This window comes from Camelus ferus, chromosome 10, assembly GCF_009834535.1.
Source record: "Camelus ferus isolate YT-003-E chromosome 10, BCGSAC_Cfer_1.0, whole genome shotgun sequence".
Lineage (NCBI taxonomy): Eukaryota > Metazoa > Chordata > Mammalia > Artiodactyla > Camelidae > Camelus > Camelus ferus.
The window spans coordinates 9,735,528-9,759,657 of record NC_045705.1 but is presented as its reverse complement, the minus strand read 5'-3'; the positions used below and the strand labels follow the sequence as shown (position 1 = coordinate 9,759,657).

Below are 24,130 nucleotides of genomic sequence, written 5' to 3'. Positions count from 1 at the left end.
GGGCATTAGTGAGGCTTAATTATCAGATACAAATAGGGAGGTTCTTAGAGGTCAGGCAGCTCAGCCGTGATCAAGCCCAGCCAGTGGGTAACAGCCAGAACTTAGACTTGTACCCAGGGCCTCACCAACACATCACAGCTGCCTCCTCAAATCATAAAGTTCTTGGAGTGTCTGCGTGAAATCCATAATTCAGCAGGCAGAGTGGTTGATGCTGACTTCAGATCCCAAGTGCTAGTTTTCCATTTGTCATTATTTCCACCTTTGTGCAGAAGACAGGTGTTTCCGTATCAAGGCTGCCAAATCCGACCAGAATGATGTTCACCTACACCGCACGAGCAGGGCCGAAGGTTGAAGCCATTACTTGGATGAATCAGGTCGGAAAGAGACTAGCAAGTCAAAGGAATGAGACATGAATTATCTTGATTATTTGCCTGCACAGCCCAAATTCACTCTGTAATTGCCAAAACCATTTCTGTTTTTGCACTTAATAGGTTTTGCAGTGTCCTCTTTGAGCAAGGAAAGGAGGGGGCATTTTAGGTTCGTCTGGGTGCAGATTTCACAACTGTCTGCATCCACTGTAACTAGGATTGTAAACAAGAGCATAGCTTCAAAGCAAGGCTTTAAAACACACTTCCCATTTTGCATGGATGTGAGAGGAGAGAAGCTGTGACATTGTTTTGTTGTTTTTTTTTTAATGTGTATCTTAATGCTAGTGGGACAATGATCTTTTTTATGTCTGGGAAGTAGTGTGAAGTGGCATCTGCCGCTTACTGACTGTGTAACTCTGGGCGGAGCGTCTTATGTAAGCCTCAGTTCCCGTTTTGTACAATAATAGCACTTCCAGCATAGGGTGGTTGTCAGGAATTGTGAGATAACGCATGGAAAGAGCTTAGCATCTTTCCTAGCGCATAACAAACTGTTGTTCTTGCCAAGAGTTTCCTTACTCGACATTCTCCCCCAACCCAAGGGGAAAAAAAAAACCTACTCTTTTTTAATAAGCCACTGAGATTATCCACTACATTTTATTGTTTCTTTTATATTTACAAAAGTGTTAAAATATTATTGGTGATCAAATAAGGCCTGGCTATCTTTTGGAATTCCGTTCCCTCTGTTTGTGTTTTATACCAACATATGGGAATGCTTTGCAAGAACAGAAGCCTTATTATGCTATTATCTGTATTATTTAATAATTATTAGGCTCCCAGAAGGGGTGTCTGAAGCTCTCCATTTCATGCATCTCATTGGCTCCCTGGACAGTTGTAGGGAATAACTTCAAGCTCCTCCTTATTCCCAGTAAGTAGGGAGTTCTGGCTCACTGACAAGTTCCACTGCCAATACAGTTTCGTAGAAAGATTTGAGAATCTGAAAGCCTGGCTTCAAGTTCAGACTGAACCATTTACTAGCTGTGCGGACTTGAACAAGCCCATGCTCTCTCCAGCACCCCCATGGAGTTGGGATGTTAATAGGGCCTCTTATTTCTCTTCCACAGGATGATTTTGAGCCTTCACAGAATGACTGAAAGTGATTTCAAGCCACTAAAGCATTAGATCACTAATATAATTATGGCAGACTTGCTGATATTATAAAAATGATTAACAACAGGGCCCAGGCCAGGCTAAGGAGATCATAAAAAATAACTTCATTACAATAGGTTGAATTTTCTCAACAAGCCTCTTTCACAAAGGCTGAATAATAGACATAACTATTTTTTCATTAAAAACAAAAAAAAAAATTTGACCTCCTTTTTAAAAAATCCAATTGCTTTCCCCTTTCATGTTAACATAAAAACCCCACCAGATTTAAAGTTCTAAAAGCAAGAATTCTTCCAAAGGGTCTCTGCCTCCCTTGCCCCATGGGTTTGAGAGCATGAGAACAGGTCCTAGAAAGTTTGCTTCTCTTTTTAATAAACAGAGAACTCTAGATGGAAAGTGTAATGAAATGTGATTATTAAAAATACAATTTAGGATAATACCAAACGGCTTAGGACTCTGGAGCCAGACTGCTGGGATTCAAATCCACACTAGCTTCACGACTGTGAAGAAGGAATCAATTTCTCTGCACCCCAGTTTCCTCATCTATAAAATGAGAGCAATAATAGTGCCTTTATCATAAGCTTGTTTTGGAAATTAAATGAGTTAATATATGTAAAGTGCACAGAACTGTTCTTGGTCCATAATAAATGTCACATGTCACATAAGTGTCAGCTACCATCATCACCATCATCTTCAAAATAGAAAGCTAGCTTTCTTAGACAAGAGCAAGGCCTCTCAGTCGTGTATGGTTTATAGTGATCTCTGGCCTCACAGGTGGCGTTTTTCTGTCTTTGTATCCCCAGTCCCTGTTCCAGGGAAGTGCTGGTAAACCAACCCTCCAAAAATATGATCGGCAGCGTTTGTTGAATTCTGTAGTGTAAACACTCCCGTCCTGGCTGGCGTCAGGCTACCAGCGGTTTAATAACCCTCTGCCAAATTCCCCGAATACTTCACAGTCGGCGCCCCCGACCTCCCCCCAGGGCGAGCTGACTCCAGCATACCGCTGCCCGTGGCTCAGACACTCTGTCAGTGAAGAGGTTCATCAGTCAGGCTGGCGGCTGCAGCAGGTAGCTCTAGATCTCCCACAAAAGATAATGAAAATGACAAAATGCAGAAAGAAATGTGTGGGAGTAAAATAGGCCACTAGAGGTAGTGCCTCATTTTAAATTCTGATTTTCCAAGGCATAGAGACACCAAATCAAAGAAATCAAACCCACGACCCTTGACCCTTGACCCTCGACCCTTGACCCTCGACCCTCGACCCTCTTTAGAATCCAGTTTCCATGATAGTGATTCAAATGTCCCTTATTTCCAGACAGTCCCTCCTTGCCCCTCCCTGGCCCGTCGACTACTTCTGCTCTAGTTTTATTTGAGAAATGGCCAGAAGCTTGTCAAATTGGGTCTGGAGAGGGAGCGGTTTTACCTGAGCTGACCCTCCTTGCCTTAGATTTCCCCTTCCTGACTTCCCTCCCTCCTCATCATTGGAGCACTTTGCAGATTCCTCTACTGTGGTTGTCCCCCACTTCCCTTTAGTCGAAAAAGGAATCATACTCATCCTCACGAATCACCCTGCCTCTAAATGGCATGCCATCCTCACCAAGGACTAGCTAGGTGACATAAAGAAGCATTTTCCCAATCCCAACTGCTTTCAGTGATCCCCACTCCCATGTTTTTTAGATAGCATCACACTGTGAAGAGTAGGTTTTTATTAGTATTTTGTAAATTAATTGTGCTAACAGAAAGAAAACCTGCTCTTCAGTATTCTTCGTTTAAAAATACTTCTGTCATTTTTCTTCTTCTTTCAGCTTTTTTTTTTAAATTGAAGAATAGTTTATTTATAATGTGTTAATTTCTGGTATAGAGCACTGATTCAATCATACACATACATATATATATTCCTTTTCATATTCTTTTGCATTATAGGCTATTACGAGATATTGAATCTAGTTCCCTTTGCTATACAGTAGGACCTTGTTGTTTATCTGTTTTACCTATAATAGTATCTGCAAATCCAAAACTCCCATTTTATCCCTCCATCCCCCCTTCCTTCCTGGTAACCATAAGTTTGTTTTCTTTGAACTTGTTTACAGAACAGAAATAGACTTGTAGACATAGAAATCCACACTTCCAATTAGGTGAGCAGCTTCCCAAATTGGAAAAAAATTACCCCAAGTCAGCATAATTTGGACCAAGCAGACCTCAGGTTATTGCATCCTGCCCCTAGACTTCAACTAGCCATCTCTGGACGCAGTTTGCTTCTACAGTGGTCTTCCCTGATAAGTTAGTCCCCTGGTGTTTCACTGGTGTCGCATTCGAGGTGTTATATGTCTCTCTGAGCCTCAGTCTCTGGCCCTCTGTGGTTCTTAGCGCCAGGGAGGCTGGGGCCGCACAGTTCCCTCCTCTTGGGAATGTAAAGATTTCTTTCTTACCTCTTCCACCTGCCTCCTGAAGATGAATCTTTCTCTCTCCAAACCTATGAACACCCCCACACAGTCATAATGTTTTCCTGTACATGAGAGTTCTCTGGAGTGTGGATTCAGTAAAACATCCATGACAGCATACACTATTTCAATCTATACAGATTATTAACTATCTTACACCTATAAAGATCAATCTACACTATCCCAGCATCAGTCACTGACCCCTTGAGGGGCAGAAATTAGGCCAAGAACCCTTCAAATAAGAGTAAGGATGGTTATTGATGGAGTAAAGTAGATACAATGTGCTCATTGGTTGCTGAGACCCACAAACACCCTTCCTCTACATCAATCAATCTCCCCAGTGTTAGAAATGAGGCCTTTACCCCCCTCTAGGCGGGTGACAAGGGTCACTACTGGGGAATACATACAAGGGGAAATTGACCAACCCAAGGATACAGACACAGTATCATAGTTGACAAGTCCCACTGATGTGCTTAGAGTTTCCCATCAGATTTCTAGTTTTCCACCATGAAACTTTTCAATATTAGCTGAAAATCCAGAATTACCAGACAAGGAAGAAAATCCTCTCACTTGGAAGACAGGGACTGTATTAAGGTTCTCCTAAGAAACAGAAACAATTAGATACATACATACATACACACACACATAGACTGATTGATTGATTTTAAGAAATTTGTTCACAGGATTATGGGAGGTGGCAAGTTTGAAATGTATAGGGCAGACCAGCAGGCTAGAAATTCACGTAAGGGTTGATTTTGCAGTCTTTAATTATCTTTAATTTGAAAGCCTCAGAGCTGGAAACTCAGGCAAGATTTCTGTGTGGTAGTCTTGAGGCAAAATTCCTTTTACTTAAAGCCTTCTTTGGAATGGATAAGATCCACCCACATTATGTAGGGTAATCTGCTTTTACAGTCAACTGATTGTAAATGGTAAACACATCCACAAATACCCTCAGCAGCAACATCCAGGCTGGTTTTTGACCAGTAACTAGGCACCAAGCCTAGTCATTTCGACATATAAAATCTACCTTCACAGAGACCAAAACACAGAAATGGAGAAAAGCAACTTGGAGGAAACTATGCAAGGAGAAGGTTTCATTAACATATTATTAATATCTCCAGAGAATTAAGACAAGCTGTAACAACAAAACAGGAGCAGGATGCTATGTGTTTTAAGAAAATAAAGCCTCAGCAAACAAATTAAGAGCCTTGGAAAATGACAACATAGATGAAAATCTCAGTAAAAGTTTCAGAAGGTGAGAAACTCTCTCAGAAAGTAAAGCAAAAACCCACAGACGTGTAATATAAGAGAGAAAGATAAAACTAAGATCCAAAAGATCTGAGATCCAAACCTTAAAAGTTCCATGAAGACAGAACAGAGAAAACAAAGGGAAGAAAATCATCGATAAAGTAATTAAAGATTTCCCAAAGTTGTTAGAATTTCCAGATTGCAAGGGCCCACTGAATACCCAGTATTGGTTGAAAAAAACCCACACTTAAGTTCTTCTGAAAGCTCAGAAAACTGGGGGCAGAAGACTCTCCAAGTTGTTAGAGAGGAAAGGAAACCAGGTCACATGCAAACTTCAGGAACCAAAACAACTGTGGATTTCTTAAAAGTAACATAGGGGGAATTGCTTAGAATTCCATACTCAAATTATCAAAGAGGTGTAAGAGTGGAGTAAAAACACATTCAGCTATGCAAGGTGTCACAACACTGACTGCTTATAAACCCCTTCTCAGGAAGCTACTGTAAAATGTGTTCTAATGAAATGAGCATAGGACCTGTGATAAACTCCTGTGTGGAGACATCCTGCCTCTTAACAGGAGCAGTGTGGTGGGGAAGGCATCTTTCTCCCCATCCTGGTCTTTGTCGCTGGGATCTGTTCCCGGGATGTCTCTTACCATTCTCACTATCATTCATATATGTGGCTAATTAGATGAATTTTTGTGGACTATAGGAGTTCCAAACCGTTAACTTGGCATTTCTGTGGCAAGATGTCTTCCAAGTTCAAAATAACCAATTTGCTAATCTTCCTTGGAATTTGGTCCTGCCTAAGATTTGGTAGGGAGGAAGTAGGAGGCCACATTACGGTCGAGTCCGTGCACTCTGAGCATTACCAGTGGCATCGGTGGCTGACGAGCTCCTCTGTTTCCCCAGGCTATCAGTGTACCTGTCTCTCCCAGTTCACCGGGAGAAACTGTGAATCAGAGATCACAGCCTGCTTCCCAAACCCCTGCCGGAATGGAGGCTCCTGCGACCCCATAGGAAACACTTTTATCTGCAATTGCAAAGTGGGGCTCACTGGAGTCACGTAAGTGAGATTGTGCAATTAATCTTTCTCTACGCTGCTTTTTGTTGCTAAGAAGACAAAACAGTAGACAACAAACTGGGGTAAAATGTTCACCACTGTTAGGACAGGCAGAGGGTTAATATAGTTAGGTAAAGAGTGCTTAAAAGTGACTAAAATGTTAGCAGGAATTATCTCTGGATAGGGAGGTTATGGGTAAATTATATATTTTACTTTATACTTCTCTATATTTTTAAATTACATACAATTACCATGTGTTCTGTAATCAGGAGAACAATTTTTTTTAAAGAAAGTCGTCTATGCCCCCTAATATTTCCAGGATAATTCCGAGGCAGACATAACAGTCCATTTCCCCAGAACTCATTAACTGGACTCTGCTGCCTAGCATTTTATGATCATTCTCAGAAGCTGAAACTTACCTTTCCTTTGCAAATCTTTTCTTCCCTCCAAGAATGAGGGAAATTAAAGTGTTAGCCAAATGGAAAGGGAATGTTTTAAGTTCTTAGTAAAATGCCACTTTCAACCATCCTTGATGGTTTTAGAAGTATATATATATATATATATACACACACATATATATGTAATCTCAAGCAAGTGATACTCTAATTACCGATCAGTCTTACATATTCATTAAAGCAAATCTCCTGAGGACTTTACCAGGAAGTACTTAGCTGACTTTGAATCGTTGGATGTAATTTAAAGTAATAAAGCTGCATTTATTTTTAAATACTTTGTGATTCTGACCAATTTCCAGCTGACCTGGCCTCAATCTGCTCAAATTAGGGACGTTTGACTACATTTTAAAAGGTAGATTACTAAAGATGTAGGTGACCGGGCCTTTTAAATGAACGTATCAGAACAACTGCGGAAGTAGAGGGCGGAGATGAAGGAGAGATCCATGTTCTCAAATAATGTTAAACTAAGAAAGAGTAAGACTTAAATTTTTGCCTCATAATTATACTCAAAGCAAGTCATGGATTGCTTTAACGAGAATAAAACTGATTTCATTTTTTCATTAGAATGCTTCCATCCTTTTTTCCTGATAATCTGCATTTAACATTAGCCTATAACATAAGCATGGAATCCAGAAGATACGTTGCCAGGTAGCCCCCCACCCATCACCTACATATGTATGCCCTATTACCCCAGCTTCTCAGAGAGACCAAAAATTATGGTATCCATTGGAGGAGAATTTCAGAACTAGATTATCTCCTCCCAGGAAACTCTACATAGGGTCTGTATGTTCACAGCTCTTGATCTGCAGTTCTGCAATCCCCGAAAGCGCTGAGAACTGAAAGGATTACGGATAAATTGGTGGCAAACTAACTTGGTGGCAAAACCAGCCAAACCCATTCTGAGTCTATTTCTAGTCTTTATTTCTCTCATTTAGTGTGAATAGCCATATGTTTTACTGTAGAAACACTGGTATATTTGATTATGGGTCCCATGCCAGCAGCAGCCCCTGGGGTGGGTGGGTATTTTACATAATATGAAAGATGGACTGTATGTCATTTCTAAAACTGCAAAATTTTACATTCTGAAATTTATCTGGCTGCGAGGATTTGGAGACCAGTGCTTCTTCAACAGCATCTGTTGTTCCTTCTCTTCCTGTGCCTTCTCTTCTCTCCCACAACAGCCTCTTCCCTCCCCCCGACCCAGGGCGAGTCAGGATATCTGGGAGAGACTGCATTGGGAGAAGCACCCCCATGCAGGAGGCTGACTGGGGGCCACGGGTGGGCACGAAAATGCCCACCCACCTCCCCCACACGCTGCACCTCATCATTTTTTGACTTGCTTCAGGGACCCTTTAGGTGCTTTAGTTTCTTTTAAAGACGGCAGTTTAAAAATCAAGCGTCCGCAGGTCCTGATGCTTGAGAGGGGGCTTTCGTGTGTTTTGTCGCGAAGGTGCGAGGAGGACGTCAACGAGTGCGAGCGGGAGGAGTGTGAGAACGGCGGCGCCTGCGTGAACGTGTTCGGCTCCTTCCTCTGCAACTGCACGCCGGGCTACGTGGGCCAGTACTGCGGGCTGCGCCCGGTCGTGGTGCCCAACATCCAGGCCGGCCACCCCTACGTGGGCAAGGAGGAGCTCATCGGCATCGCCGTGGTCCTCTTCGTCATCTTCGTCCTCATCGTGCTCTTCATCGTCTTCCGCAAGAAGGTCTTCCGCAAGAACTACTCCCGCAACAACATCACGCTGGTGCAGGACCCCGCCACGGCCGCCCTGCTCAACAAGAGCAACGGCGTCCCGTTCCGGAACCTGCGGGGCAGCGGGGACGGCCGCAACGTCTACCAGGAGGTGGGGCCCCCGCAGGTCCCCGTGCGCCCCATGGCCTACACCCCCTGCTTCCAGAGCGACTCCAGGAGCAACCTGGATAAGATCGTGGACGGTCTGGGCGGCGAGCACCAGGAGATGACCACGTTTCACCCCGAGTCCCCGCGCATCCTGACAGCCAGGCGCGGTGTGGTGGTGTGCAGTGTGGCCCCTAACCTCCCCGCCGTGTCCCCCTGCCGCTCCGACTGCGATTCCATCCGGAAGAACGGCTGGGATGCGGGAACGGAAAGTGAGTAGGGAACAGTAGTTCATCATTATTTCTGCCACTAGTGTTTACCAGAAGGGAATTCGGGAAGGGAGAGCAGCCCCGCGGGGACAGCGCTCTCAGGAAGACATATTCTCGCTCTGAATGTTCACAGCGGCCCTGAAACATGGCTCTGCTTCTTATCCCCATTTACAGATGGGAAAAACGAGGCTCAGAGAACATGCACAAGGTGCCCAAGGTCACACAGCTAGTAAGAGGCAGCTGGTACTCCAATCCAGGGCTGCCAGCCTCTGAAACCCAAGTTCTAATAGTAGTGCACGTTGGCAGGACAACAAGCAGGGTAGCCACATAAGCGATGTACATGTGTGCTCTGACAGGTCAGAAGACAGTACTTCTAGGCTTAGTGTGAAGACTTGAGGGCAGCAGACGGACATTTGAGTTGGACCATGGTAGATTAAAGGTCTGGGGAAAGGAGGGTATTCCATGTAGAGGAAGAAAAGTCCTTCTATCTGGCTGGAATACAGAGTCCAGGAAACAAGAGAGTGAACCACAAGCAAGAAAAGTGGTCCAGGTCAGATGCTAGTGTTTCCCTCTCCTTTTAGCCTCATGCAGCAGAATTCTAGACAAGGAGAAGAGCCACAAGTGCAAAGGCCCTGAGGCAGGAAGGAGTTTGGTATGTTGAGGAACATAGACAAGGTCAACGTAGTTGGAACTCAGTGAGCAACAGGGGAGAGTGGATACATTTTAACAGCATTACTAGGGTAGATATTTAAGCAGGTAAGTAGCATGAACTAATTTACATTTTTAAAAGATGCCTTTGATTGATCTGTGGAGAAGAGACTAAACAGGACCAAAGAGGAAATAAAGCAGACTGAACATCTAGGTGAGAGACGGCGCTTGTTTTCCCTGCCCTAATGTCGCTCAGGATGAAATAAAGCAAGCTCTTTTGTATCCTGTGACTTTGCATCAGGACTAATGGCTTCATATTTGAGCAGCAGTGACACCCTGGCTAGCAAGAATTTCCAAAGCCTGGGGTTACGGTACTATGATATGTGTTGAGGTAGAGGGTGGCCGGGAGGCTGGTTTCCAATGGAGCTAAAAAGCATACACAGCCAAGGAGATAAAGGGTGTCTCCATGGGAGAAGGCGGCATTCCTACTGGTGTCTTTAAGCATAAGTACGATTTGGTAGGAAACTACTGGAGAGGGCCTTCTGGAACAAGAAGCAGCTCAATTAGTGTAGGGGACACATAAGGGTTCACCTGAGGGATGTCTGGCTCTGTTAGGTTTTTTGTTTGTTGGTTTTGGGATTTTCTGTTTTTGTTTTTAATGGAGGTACTGGCGATTGAACCTAGGGCCTCGTGCATGCTAAGCATGCACTTTACCACTGAGCCATGCCCAGCCCCCTTGCGCTAAGAGGAAGGAGAAGCTGGAGGTGAAAGTTTGGATGCCAGCTGCATGTAAGATGGTTGAATCTCTAAGATTGTGAGCTCACTGGGGGAGCAAAGCAGAGAGAGGATGGTCATTCTGGGCCTCTCAAATAATCTTGGAGATGCCCATATGTGGGAGGTGGGCAGAGGGTGGGGGCCAGGAAGGGAAACCAACACCCACCAACAGAGAGCGTGCAGGGAAAGTCGAAAGGGAAATCTAAGCCGAAGCCTCTCAGAAAGGTCAGCAGGGCTGAGCACCATAAAACCTCAAGGAGGACACAGTCTTTTAAAAAAAAGAAGAAGCAGAAGCACTTCTGTGCTTAATGCCTAGAAGTTTCTTGGCGATCTCAAGAATGTCTCAGTGAGTCCTCAAGATGGAGTCCAGAGTGCAAGGGTTGAGGACAAAGAAGTGGTGAGAAACAGAAGCAGCAGACGAACACTAAAAGCCACCACTGCTGTGTGCTGAGTCATCTCCTTAAATCCTCACATCTGCCCCACACGTGCACCAGTGGGAGAAGGGGATGAGTGACTTGCCTAAGAGCAGTAACTCGGAAAGGGCGGGGTGAGGATTCAAACCTGGTAAAAGTCCAAAGCCTGGGCTTTTACCAGGACCACTCTTTGGAACTTTAACGGGGTATGGCAGGGGGAGGGAGAGGGACAGGAGGGGAGAGGGTCTCCTGATGACGGAGGAGAGCCTCTATTCTATTCCAGTGTCGCCTCAACCACGCTCTCTGCTGACTCCGCCTTTGTGTAGACCACTTTAAGTCGCTGACTTTAGATTTTAACCATAAATATATTCCCTCTCAAATTATGTGTAGAGTTTGACTTTGCTACAGCCTTGCACATCCCCTGACTGATAGAAAGGCTCTTTCTATTTAGCAATGAAGAAAACCTTTGGAATGAATGGAGGAGTGGAGAAAGAGAGTTTTGTGCACAGCACTGTAGCCGCCAGATTGGATCATTCGACATTTCCTTCCATGTGTTCAGGGCTAAGCCTGGTGCCCACCTTTTGCTTTTCCGGGGCTCATCATGTTTTCGGTGCTGTTGCTGTTGGGAGGTGAATTTCTCCCCAGTGTCTCTCTCCACTTATCTCAGTTGTTCATCCAACTCATGGTTTTGCTGTGGCTCCAGCATCTGACAGCAGGTGCAGAGCCGCAGTGCCTGTTACCAGCATCACCCTTTGTGGAAGAAAGACCAATTTCTCTAGTCACGAAGCACAACTGTTCCCTTAATTGTAAGTCACCGTCTCTTCATACCATCACGTTATGTGATGATTTGAAGCTTTTCCTGGTGATCAGTTCCCTCCTCCCGCTTTGTAATGTGACAGCTTTATTTCCAGAATCCACCTAGGGCCAAAACTCACATGTCCCCCCAAAGTATTGTTGACTTTTTATCGAGTACATTTCCTTCTTTGTTAATCAAGGCAGAGCTAGCCAGCCGGCGAGACAATCTCTAGGCGACTGATTCATTTTTCACTTGACAACTGTGAAATATGGGTTGTTTTTATTGCTTCCTTTAGTCCATCAGATCAGGAAGTAGCCCTTTAATGTGTGTGCATGTTGTTCAGGCTGTCTTTGTCCAGCAAAGAGGGAGGAAGTGTGTGGCTAAGGACACATCCACACCGCCGACTGCCCTTCTACCAGTGCCGACTGCTGTTAATTCCCAAAAATGGTGTGACACTGCCCTCTGGAAGGCAAAGCTGAGTACTCCACGTGCTCCCCAGACACGGAAATTCGGAGAAGTGTAGTGGCATCCTTGCCTATAAAATATTTATACCCCTATTTTAAAAGTAATCTCATTTAACCTGGTGTTGACACCACATCGGTTCATGTAAATGATTTAAATTAACTCTGAATGGCAAAGAGCAACCCAGCCACTTGGTCCTCGCTTCACTCTTCACTGAGTCGCTTCCCACTGAGGAGGGAACACTGACTTCCGGCTGTCAGCTCTTTGGAAGCTCATTTATCACGGGTTAAGGGTTTCGAATCCATAATGTAAATCACTTGATTGACAGACCTTTGCCCCCGATGGCACAATCTATTTTCTCCTGTGGAGCTAAATTATTTTCTCTAAGCAAATGCAAGCGCCCCGAGAAGTGAACTCTGGCAGGGAACAGGGCTGGAAATATGCACAAGGTAAACGGTGTCATTTCTGCTTTCTCTCTGGCTGTCCCCGAAGACAAAGGGGATGATGACCCGGGAGAAGTGACCTGCTTTGCAGGCAGTAATAAAGGCAGCAACTCGGAAGTTCAGTCCCTGAGCTCCTTCCAGTCGGATTCTGGCGACGACAATGGTAAGAAGTCATCGGATTTGTTCCCGCGGGTGGGCTCTGTCTCCTGTGCTGGCGGTCACTGGTTGAGAGGAAGGTGATGGGACCTGTTTTGTTTCCTGACCTGATCATGGGCCTTTGCGCGTGCTCACAGCTTTTTGGGGGACTCCACTGGTGGCTGTCTTTACTGAAGAAGCAGCATTCAGTGAACTGAAGCTGTGAGCGGGCGGGGACCTGGGGTAGAGGTGGACGAGACTCCCTCAGACCTCCAGTAATGCGTCCTCTTTGATTTGGTTCATGATGGAACTACCTCATCCCAAATGATACTCCCTAGCAAACAGTGTGATTTATTTCCTTTTTAAATTTTAACTGATGACAGTCTCGCCACTCCACTATACACCCAGCCTCCCCATCATTAGAAGTAGTTCAGAGACAAGACCTGCTTCCCACAGGAGTGCTACTGTCGTTCAGTTGAATCCCCCTTATAATCATTTGGGGTCATGGGTCTCTGGAGAAGCTATTAAAACATGATGGATCAGCTCTTTAGAAAAAAATGCACATACACCCAAAGTGTGTGCAATTCCATGGGGTTCATGGACCTCACTGACATTCCAAAGCTGCTGCCTCTACCTCTTGTGAACCCATGTTTATGGAGAGGGTGCTAATGCTGGATTGGGTTTTCTGAGCTGAGGAACCAGCTTTGGAGGATGGTTTTGTCTGCCTAGAGCAAGGGAGGGGAGCAGAAATGGTCATAAAACAGTGAGAGTTTGCCTTAGGGTGGTGAGCCAAGAATAATTTCAAATACAGAGACAAGCAGCCTTCCCTTAGTCTATGCCTTATATCATTTTCCTATTTATCAGCAATTTATTAATGTATGTAATCATTCAGCCCCTAAGCCCTTACTGAGTTTCTCCTGAGCACTGAATCCTATGCTGGGCATTTTGTACCCAGAAGTAAAAAATGAAAATGATGGAGTCTTTTCCCCCCAGGTAAGTATAGGAACAGGAGAGCCCCAAGGCCATAGAAGCCATCATGGAAGTCAAATAGTCTTCTTCCCCCGCCATCACCCCCAGATCTCTTCCGCCTTCTTCCCCGGTGCCCAGCACTCCTGAGAGGTGCAGAAACCTCAGTGAATCTGACGGCTGGATTAACAAACCATGTAACGGTGGATTTCTTCCCAGCGATCTCGGAAGGTCAAAGGCAAGCCTCCAGATCTGTTTGCCTTGGTGTTTACGGCCTTCCTCATCCCCAGAAGCAAAGCTGCTGCTGGTTTGCATTTTATATAGAAGCACCCGAGAGCACTGTGTTTCCAGACTCCCGGCAGCAGCCCCAGCGGTGGTGCCTGACGGACTGGCTCCCAGGCCCTGCATCGTCGCATTCTGGGCTGGTCCTGATGCAAGCAGGCTTCCTAAAGTGTTAGGGATTTTCAAAAAATTCGTTTGAAGCCTGATCACCTCTCCACAAGCTACTGATACAGGTGCTAAGGCAACCCACATGAGCACAGATATCTCCTTCCCAGATTCTGACTATTTCAGAGGCCAAATGCTGACTTCCATCTATGTTTTACCAGTACGAGCTGGGTCTCGGATCATTCTAGGTGATCAGTGGCATCATATGAGTGTGGAGCCATCAGTCCTGCAAAGATTATCCTTAATCACTGGCTCCTTCAGTGGCTCAGAGCAGCATGGCTGAAAGATGAGTAATTAGCCCTGGGAAGAGTGCGGTCTTCCTCAGAGAGGTGTTGGGAGTTACTAATGAGAAATTAGCATGAGCTTACTAGCCACTGCCTTCCTAGCTTGAGTCACTGGGCTATGAAGTATGAATTTACCCAGCAATTCCTGGCGATCATGCCTTTCAGGCGGACTGGGCTCGGATTTGGTGCCATTTCCCATCGATTCCAAGAATCCTCAGGCCCCCGAGATTAAAGTGTCCACTGGGGTCCAGTGGACGGACTGTGGGAAGCTTCGTTCGGGTGTTTGCATGCTGTGCCTTTGTTGTTGCTAAGACAAGTGAACGTATGTTTAAAATACATAACTAACCCGAAGCTGTCCTTCCCCTCCCTCCTGTCTTCTTTTCCTGGCCACAAGCATCCATAGTGACTGTCATTCAGCTTGTCAACAATGTAGTTGACACTATAGAGAATGAAGGTATTTACTGTTTTCTTCCATAGCATTTCTTTGTGCAGAGTTATCCTTTTAGAAATATTGCTTCCTTGTTAGTTTGAACTAGGGGTGATTTTATTTTTTTATTTCATTTTTTATTGAGATATAGTTGGTTTACAATATTATTATAAATTTCAGGTGTACAACATACTGATTCACAATTGTTGAAGGTTATACTCCATTTATCAATTATATAAAATGTTGGCTATATTCTCTGGGCTGTTCAGTATAGCCTGATAGTTTATTTATTTTATGATCTAGGGGTGATTTTAATCAGCTGGCAAAAGAGGGGGCAGTAAGCAGGTGGTTTCAAATGAGACACTGGATGTCTCTCTCCAGAGTGAATTTTACAGTTTTGAAAAAAATAAAATAAAATCCAGTTCATAACTTTTTAAATAAATAAATATGTAGGGTACTTTTTAAATAAAATCCCTTTCAAGAGAAGAGTGCTTAATTGGTTAGAATCCAGATTAATACGAAATTCATTCTTATATTCAACTTGTATTGACCTACTGTGAGCTGGGAATATTTAAAAAAATCATTCCAAGCTACAATATTATGGAGATTGATTTCAATCAGGTAACTTTTATTAGTGATTTAATACTCTTAGGGCCTGGTATAGATGGGATTTATCTGTTCATTTCATAAATAACAACAGGGAGAAACAGGAGCTTTTTTAAAGTCATCTAAAATGTTCTATTGCACCCTCTTCACATGCCCTGGACTGTCAGTTTCATTTCTCGCTTTGTGTTTAAACAGTGTCTGTCATGGATCAAGGGCAGAACTACAACCGAGGTGACTCTGCTACGCCCCCAGCATAACATGCTACTCATGCGTTTGGAATTGCTGAGTTTGTTCTCACCCTGTCCCTCTCCCTGCATCCTTTCTGAGTTTCTTTGATCTGAATTTTGCATGTTCCAGGTGTCCTGTGTGCTTGGTACCGGAGGTGAACGCTCTGCCAGCACCCATCCCCCAGCCTCTCCCCTGCGTGAGCCAGTCATCCATTTGCGTGCACATCTCCCTGCCTCCTGTGGTCCACAGGACCACTGATGCATCTCTTCCACGAGCATGTTGCCAGCCTGGCTCTGCACTTAGCCCATGGCTGGGAAGAGGGGATGGGGGGAAGGGGTTCTAGAACCGTGTTTCCTCGGCATGCCCTCACTGGCCAACACTTAACGGCATGGCTGAGTTCTGCAGCAACCAGGCACCATCCTCACTCAGAGTTGCCATCACCTTGTACTCCCTGGGCCAGAGCATGGCTGGCCCCTACGAGCCCCTTGTAAAAAGCATGCAGGGAACCCTGGCTTCTCCTAGGGTCTCCTGGATGCTAAGAATTGCATGTCAGGTCCCTTGCCTGCTCCTTTCTGAGCCCCGCCCAACTCCATTCTAGAGGAAACTAACTGTCACGGCTTCTCTCACACAGCCTATCACTGGGACACCTCTGACTGGATGCCGGGGGCCCGCCTGTCAGACATAGAAGAGGTACCCAACTATGAGAACCAGGAGGGAGGCTCCGCACACCAGGGCAGCACCCGGGAGTTGGAGAGCGATTACTACCTGGGCGGCTATGACATCGACAGCGAGTACCCACCCCCTCATGAGGAGGAGTTCTTGAGTCAGGACCAGCTGCCCCCACCCCTGCCAGAGGACTTCCCGGACCAGTACGAGGCCCTGCCGCCCTCCCAGCCCGTCTCCCTGGCCAGCACGCTGAGCCCAGACTGCAGGAGAAGGCCCCAGTTCCATCCCAGCCAGTACCTCCCTCCCCACCCCTTCCCAAACGAAACGGATTTGGTGGGCCCGCCCGCCACCTGTGAATTCAGTACTTTTGCCGTGAGCGTGAACCAGGGCACAGAGACCGCAGCGGGCCCAGCAGACAGTGCGTCTCTCTCCTTGCACAATTCCAGGGGCACCTCGTCCTCGGATGTGTCAGCCAGCTGCGGCTTTGACGACTCCGAAGTAGCCATGAGTGACTATGAGAGCGTCGGGGAGCTCAGCCTCGCCAGCCTTCACATTCCCTTTGTGGAGACCCAGCACCAGACCCAAGTGTAGGGGATGCGCCTCGGCGCCTGCGCGCTGTGTGTTCGGGAACCGCGCGGAGGGTGGCTGGCTGGGCCCGCGTCTGCACCGAGGGTCCCGGGGTGAGCGAGCAGCAAACGCGGCATTTTCCGCTGAGAACCTCTCCCCGAGTCGTACTGTCACAAGAAAGCTCAGCCCCCGTGGGGTGAAAAGGAAAGGCTCAGAAATTGTTTCTGAGAGGTGACCGATCACCCTGGCAGTGGGTCCCTGCATTCTTGACCGAGAACACGCACCAAGTTTTTTTAACGGAGAGAAAAATTTCAGCAAGTTATACAGTCCACCTTGTACGGCTTTGTGCAGTATTGTGCCCTGGCAAGGGTTCCAGCGTCGGTCTTTGCAGTATTAATAACTGGCAACAAGCAAAGAGGCATTGTTGCATGTAATTTCGAGCCAGTGGGGGGGAAATGAAAATAGTAGTTATGATTGTTGGGAAAGTTAGTGTCTTAGGCAAAAGAAAAGAGGAACAAATATTATTAAACAAATAAGGAAATGGGCTGAAGCCTTTAAAATCAACTTAAAAAAAATAAGCTGCCCGGTTTTCAGCTATAAAATTAGGTTTGGGTAACATGTTTAGTATGCGCAGTTATTTTTGTTTGTTTGTTTGTGTTATGCATCCAATATAATATAGTTGGGTTTTATGATGTTTGAGAAAGATCAATGAAGAGGAATATGAGGATATTTGCGTTCCGTTCTATAGGTTGAGGAAAAAGTTAACATTGTGCAAACATTAGAGAGAATGTGATTATCTGTTTTTGTGTTTTCCAGTACGTATTCCTGGCTGTAACTACAATTTTAACATTGCTGCAGAAATTGGCCTCTGTTCTGAGAATCAGGAAATAAAAAGACAAAAAGAAGAGTATTTTGGTACATCGTTCTCTAGAACAAGACATATTGAGAGGTTTGATCAGAATTCACAAATGTGGGGAGAAAACAATAAGATATAATGCTTTCAAAGTTTTCAGCTGGATAATCACAATTCTTGATAATGCAGATAAAAGTTATGTGTTATTTTAAACTGGTAGCATCATCACTATAAATGCAATTAAGTTTGAAAGAAGGAGAAGAAAGTAGATTAGTTCTTGTGTATAAATTATATTAGTGTGTGTGTATGGGCCTATATACAAATATGTGCTTGCACTCCTAAGGCTGCTCTTGAGGAAAGCTGACGTGAAGGTTTCAGGGTAAGGACTCTGTTAAAAAATCCTGCCAGAGAGGCCAACCTTCCAATGTCTCTGATCTTGATGATATTACAGAAACACCAAACGCCATATATTATTCCAGTTCAGTTAACTTTATTTTGGTACTGCCATTTCTATTAACTTGAAGCAAAACTGTGCTTTTTTAAGGGGGGAAAAAAAACCCAGTATTTTGTTATAATTTTCCGGAACTAAACTCAGATTTGAAAAATGTGTCACATTTCATTTCCCCCTGGGGTTCTCCTCTCATCTGACATGTGGGCTTTGGCCCAGAGTTCCCACAACTGAGAGAATCATCCCACCGGGAATACAATAACCCGACACCCAAAGCTTAAAGTTGAAGAACTGAATGACTTTCCTCTTTTGTTTCAATCAGATCGTGGCCGCGTGCGCAGCGGCCATGGGAAATAAAAGCATATTTGCACTATCTGCATTTGAGCAAATCTCTGTGTCCACAGTTTCTGATAACATATGGCATTGGTGTGTCCACCATATCATCCACGCAGACATCTTTTTACTCGTTTCAGTTGTGTTCAGTCCACTTCTTTGTAGGAGTCAGTGTTTCCGAAGTTCATGGTAAACAACAAAAAAGATTCTTTTCATTCCCAAACTTCCTGAGTACACGCATACACTTCACGGATTTTTTTTTTCAGCTTTTCTCCTCTTCTTATGTCTTAGTCAGACCTACTCATGGAAGCATTATCCACACTGTGGTCTTGAAATAAATGAATTTCACTAAGGCTGCTTTGGAGAATAAAGTCTTTGGTATTTTTCTTATGTAAAAAATCCATTTGCAAGAATCACAGAGAAAATGACTAACTAATGGTCTAGAATAGAACCACTGCTACACTTTCAATAATGCAATGACATAAAAACAATCAAAGTAAAACCAACAATTCATTCCTCGCCCCCAGGAAACAGTAGAAGGAGATTAATGCCGATGAGTCACTCCTGCTTACACAGCATCCCCTCCAGGCAGAGTGCCTGACCTACACAGTAATGAAGGAATAAATAGATCCTAATGTGGTTGTGAAGTCACCCAAGAAAATTGTGCTCGCTCTTGGCTCTGACCTACATAAAATACCTCTTTCTTCAGGATATCTTCCCCTGATTTTTTGCAGAGCATCTCTGCAGCTAAATCTATACCAGATAAGCATGTGTTATTGTTTGATTCATTACCTTTAAATACATGAAATCTTTTTACTTTTTTGGATAATTAGATTTCCCAGTAGATTTTGAAATGGTTTGCAGTCAAGCCAAGATGGAACTAGGTGGGATGACCACTGATTTAAGAGCTGGAAGGTTCCTTAAGATCTGCTTGTCCAATCCCTTATTTTATAAAAAGAGGAAACATGCCCAGAGAGGGGAAGGGACTTGCCCAAGCTCACACAGGAAGTTAAGTAGCTGATAAGGAACTAGAATCCATCCATTGTGCCAGTATTCTTTCTATATAACTTTGTTCATCACTAAATTGCCTGGGGCATGGTTTCTGCCTGCTTCTGCTGGACCTTCTGACCTCTCACCATTCCTGCTTTGGAATATGCTAGAAGAGAAAGTTCATGGAGAATATTACTCTGGAAACCTCAAGATCTTAGGTTTCCATACAGCTCACCTAGGAGGGACACAGTTTCAGAATTCACTCATTTCCTTCTACATCTATCAAAATGCTGCTTTCGCCAAATGAATGTTTTCTAAACTGAGGAGGGAATGATCATTTCAGAATGGAACTCAGACCAGTCAGCAAATACAGTGAAACTTTGATTATGATATTACCTACCAGGTGCATTGATTTTTCTTTTTCCTTCCCCCCACCAGCCCTGTTTATTCCTGCCCCCACGCCACCATGATGAACGTGGAAAAGATTTAAGCCAATTGGTGTCTCCCGCCCTTTTTTCTAACATGTATGTGCTACCTCTGGAAGCCATTTCCATAGCCTGTTGTGGGCACTTTACTCGTATTGCAACATTCTGGTTAGGTTGAGAGAAGCTGGACTAGTCATATTTGTCATACAGTAAACAGAAGCTATGGGGCTGTAAAAGATAAAGTAGGTGTTTAATTTATTTGTTTTCTTCTGTGAGTGTTTTGCTGCTGAGTTCCATGCCACGCCAGCTTTCCACGCATTCATATCCTGCCAGTTCGTGAGATGCCATGTAGAAGACTGAGTAATATGAACAAGTCAAGTCTATGCACTTGAGGTTTACCCTCTCAGACAATCAGGGAGAAGCCCTGGAAAGGGAATTGATGATGCATTCCTGGAACTTACCTGGAACCACCTTGGCACCCACTAGTACAGCCTGGAAAAAAACCAAGTAAAGATGTACACTATTGGTCAATTCCTGCTTACTTCCCTCCCTCTCCCACTGCACCCCCACTAGTTCTGAGTCTACATAATCAACGTCAGGGGAATTGAGAAAAGAGATTAGCAAAATAAATCAGTTAGGACCCAGAAAACACTTCGGCGTTTTCTGATTCAGGACGATCCGGTGTTCATTTTGCATGGTTTGCCCAGATGATTCCCTGATCTCTTCCCCCTGCTACCCTCCCAGAGCACAGAAATTGCTAAAGTGGTTAGGCTTTTATGTTTCCCATTTTTAGCTTCAAACCATGAGAAATGGAGATTTGAAGAGGCATTTCTTCAGCGTCATCATTTTGTGTGGTCTGTGCAAAAGCGGTTATGCATTGTGGCTGGGTTTTGTCCTGCGACGTTCAACTGCACGTTATTCTGGTGGAAATCCACACTGTCTTTAAGCTTCTGGTTGTACAATTCTAGGGTTTAAAGTCGCCATTTGTGGATTTGGCATCAGTTAATATTTAGCCAGCTGGCTAAGAGAGAGGAAAAGAATAAGATTTTCTTTCCTTATGTAATAATGAAAAGCAATAATTACAAGTAAGTAATATTACACAAAGGCCATAATTAGTCTCTTCCAGTGTTTAGGATGCACTAGAGAATCGCATAGTCATTTGGAGCGTGTTTGGACCCATTAGTATGTACTGTAGTACCCTTCCTGCAAGCAAATACCTGACTTGCTACAATTTACCAATTTTATGAGCCCATACTACTGCATTTCGGGAAGTGACAAACGTGTTCAAATGTGTTCAGAAATGGAAACAGTTTTTTTTAAGCACTGTATCAGAGAGATTGTCTTGTAAATTTACCTGTTACGAACAGGCTGGTTTGTAAAAGATGTATGTTTTGGTGTTTCAAATGTTTATAAAACTGTATATAATGGTTTCAATTTTCCAGGATTTGTAGATACTGTATTTGATGCCTGTCAGGATGCTTTAATTTGGGGGGTCGAATATAGTCATCCAGGCTGTTGGTCTGCAAACTTTGGAGGTAACTACACACACACTCACACATAAAGGGTTTTAGATTTGAAAATGATGTTTTCTTCAATCATTTCAAAATGTACTGTAACATTTCTTTGGTTCTACTGTTTTCATTTAACTTTCTCTGTTTCCAAGAAAATATTTTTATTGACGTTTTTAAAAACGAGTGTGTTTTGCCCTGTTACTAAGTACCTGATTTTTATGCCACTTCAGGTTCAGAATGAAGTATTTCATTTCTTCACACACTTGTGCACTCACTTAAACTCGCACACACATCACTCACCAAATCTTATGCAAAGGGAAAGCTAACACTTAAAGTGAATCTTGTCCCTTAAGGAAACAGATTGTTTCTGCATATATTACTGTTGGCAGTATTCAGTCTTGTGTTCTTTTTCTAAAAAATGAAAGAAAAAAAAAAAAAAAGATGGCCAAAAAAGAAAAAATCCAACAGTGTACAGGTTTATAACTGCCAAAATTTGATGGTTAAAACAAGTTTTCAAGTAAAAAGAAAAAAAAAGAATCTAGCAATTGTGTTGACTCTTTTTAATTAAGTGTTGCCTTTTATTTGTCTTTAGTAAATTGCTCACATGGTGCTTAAATTTGCAGGGATGGTGGTTTGTTTTAGACACTTCTTACCTCCAGAAAGACTTCCATTGGATCTGGTGCACATATGTTGAAATCTTAAATAACTTCTTACTGGGGACATACCGTGTAGGGTTTTTCCCTTATGAGATTACAAACAGTACTAGAGATTTGGATAAATAAGAGTCATTAGCCACATGTCTGTAGATATCTCTCCTAAACACACCCCTATGCCTTCTAGCCCACTTCTCCAGCATCCTTCTTCCAAAATAAATAAACCCAAACGTTTCAGGCACAGTTTGCACTTCAGTTTTCCTTCAAAGAACAGAGCTCTGGACATTTTTCTATACAGAGTGAAAGTCAAGATAAATGCAGGAGAAACTGGGGAGGAGAGACAAATTGATTTTTCGAAGAAGTGACATTGCAAGGAGTTAGGTTGAGACCAGGAAGGTCTCCAGAGGGGGAGGGCACCCGCCACCCAGCCTTGGTGAGGGAGGGCCAGGCCTGCTGGGAGAACAGCGCTGTCTGAGCATCAGCAGCAGAAAGGCCCCTCCTCAGGCCCTGGGCTGCCCCTGGAGTTGGAGCCAGGCACAAAACTCCACCTGCCCCACCCTGATGGGGATCCTGGAGCCACTTTCGTTACAGAATGGCCCCTGACGAGGCTTCTAATTTCTCTTTACTGTAAATCCTTACTGCGCGGGTGGAGCTAGAGGTGCTGTGACCTTCCAGTTGCTTGTCCATCCCCGCGTTGGTAGGCAGCTGAGTGCTTGACAACTGGAGAAAAGAGGGGGGCACCGACTACCGCATCTGTCAGCTTCCATGATATAAACACTTGCACCATGGCTGGTTTCAAGCTACCAGGGCAATGTGCCCCAGCCCACAGGTTCTTGGGCGTCTAACACTCGCCTCTCGAAAGCCAGTACGAGCCATTGCCAGTGGACCGCCTCCAGGGGCTCCCCAACTAGACCAGAAACTACTCGAGGGCAGAGTTGAGCCTTCTCTGTCTTTGTCCCCCAGGTTCCCAGTGTGGTACTGACTCTCATTAGCCATTTTTTATTAAAAAGTTAAATCAGTGATGTCTCCAGCTAAATCCCCTTGATCTTATAAATCCTTCCTCATTTTGGTGAATTTAGTAACTGGTGAGAAGTATTTCAAGAGAGGCAAGTGTAGAGAATGCTCGAAGTCTCTCTGGTATTTCAACCCAGCAGCGCGGTGATGTGCTCATGAACTGACCAGCAGGAAAGCACTCCTGTCCACATCTCCCTGTGGCTGCCCTTAGCAGAAAGAGAACTCGTTTAAATCTCCACCCATACCTCCAAATGGTGGGAACCCAACGTATGAGGACAGCCTTAGGCCTGCTAATGCCTCCATAGGCCCTCTGAAATTTCTACCAAATGGACATCCTGTTTCTCCAAACTGAGCAATTAACAATTTCCACTTTTTTAAAAAATGGAGGTACTAGGGATTGAACCCAGGACCTCACATGCACTCTACCACTGAGCTATACCCTCCCCCTTGCTCTTCAAATCTTTACCTGCCCTTCTCTGTGGAAACAAAGGATTCAACCAATACAGTTCTGCCAAAACACCTGAGTGAATATAGCCGTGTTGCTCAATAGCCAAAAATTGTCATCTCTGGTCACTAGTTTCAGATAACTGCTAGTTTGGTGCACAACAGGGCAGCTCTCCAAACTAGATACTCATCTTGCAGCACTTTGGCCCATTTCTCAAAATTCTTCCATTTTCATCTCCATTCTTTTGCTTGTTTAAATTCCAGTTAATTTTCAGCCAGTTATGCCTGCTCCCATACTGTTTTTAATCAAGAAGATTTGGAACAACTTAGATACCTAACAACAAATGAGAACTTGGAACAAACTGGCCTCCAAATTAAAACAGCCCAACAAGCCAAGCAGGAACATGTGGCTTAAAGATAGAAAATTCTAAAGCATTTTTTTTAAAGTGTCCCTTTAATGTTTCACACTGCTCTTCCTTCCTCCCCTTTCCATCCCTCCCTCCCTCTTCATCCTTCCTTCCTTCCTTCCTTCCTTCCTTCCTTCCTTCCTTCCTTCCTTCCTTCCTTCCTTCCTTCTCCCATCTTCTTCTTACTTCCAAACCAGTGTGAGTTCATTACAAAATGAGAAAACAAAAACGGGCACAAGAAGGTTGTAAATAATCCCCATTTACATATGTCTCCAAAAATGATCACTTGTATATCAGAGTATATTCTTCCTAATATTCGATATATATTAACATATTTTAAAAGGAGACTAT

The 24,130-nt window shown here is 44.2% G+C and overlaps 1 protein-coding gene across 1 annotated transcript in view; it reads left to right on the top strand.

Moving 5' to 3' along the window:
• Positions 1-21,795, top strand: part of FAT3 (FAT atypical cadherin 3) — a 188,290-nt gene extending 166,495 nt beyond the window's left edge. Inside the window, 6 exon segments of the mRNA XM_032490429.1 lie at positions 6,131-6,284; positions 8,187-8,842; positions 12,425-12,538; positions 14,602-14,661; positions 15,436-15,471; positions 16,100-21,795. Of these exon segments, the coding sequence (XP_032346320.1) occupies positions 6,131-6,284; positions 8,187-8,842; positions 12,425-12,538; positions 14,602-14,661; positions 15,436-15,471; positions 16,100-16,725 (1,646 nt within the window). The 3' untranslated portion in view covers positions 16,726-21,795.
• The last annotated feature ends 2,335 nt before the right edge of the window (positions 21,796-24,130 follow it).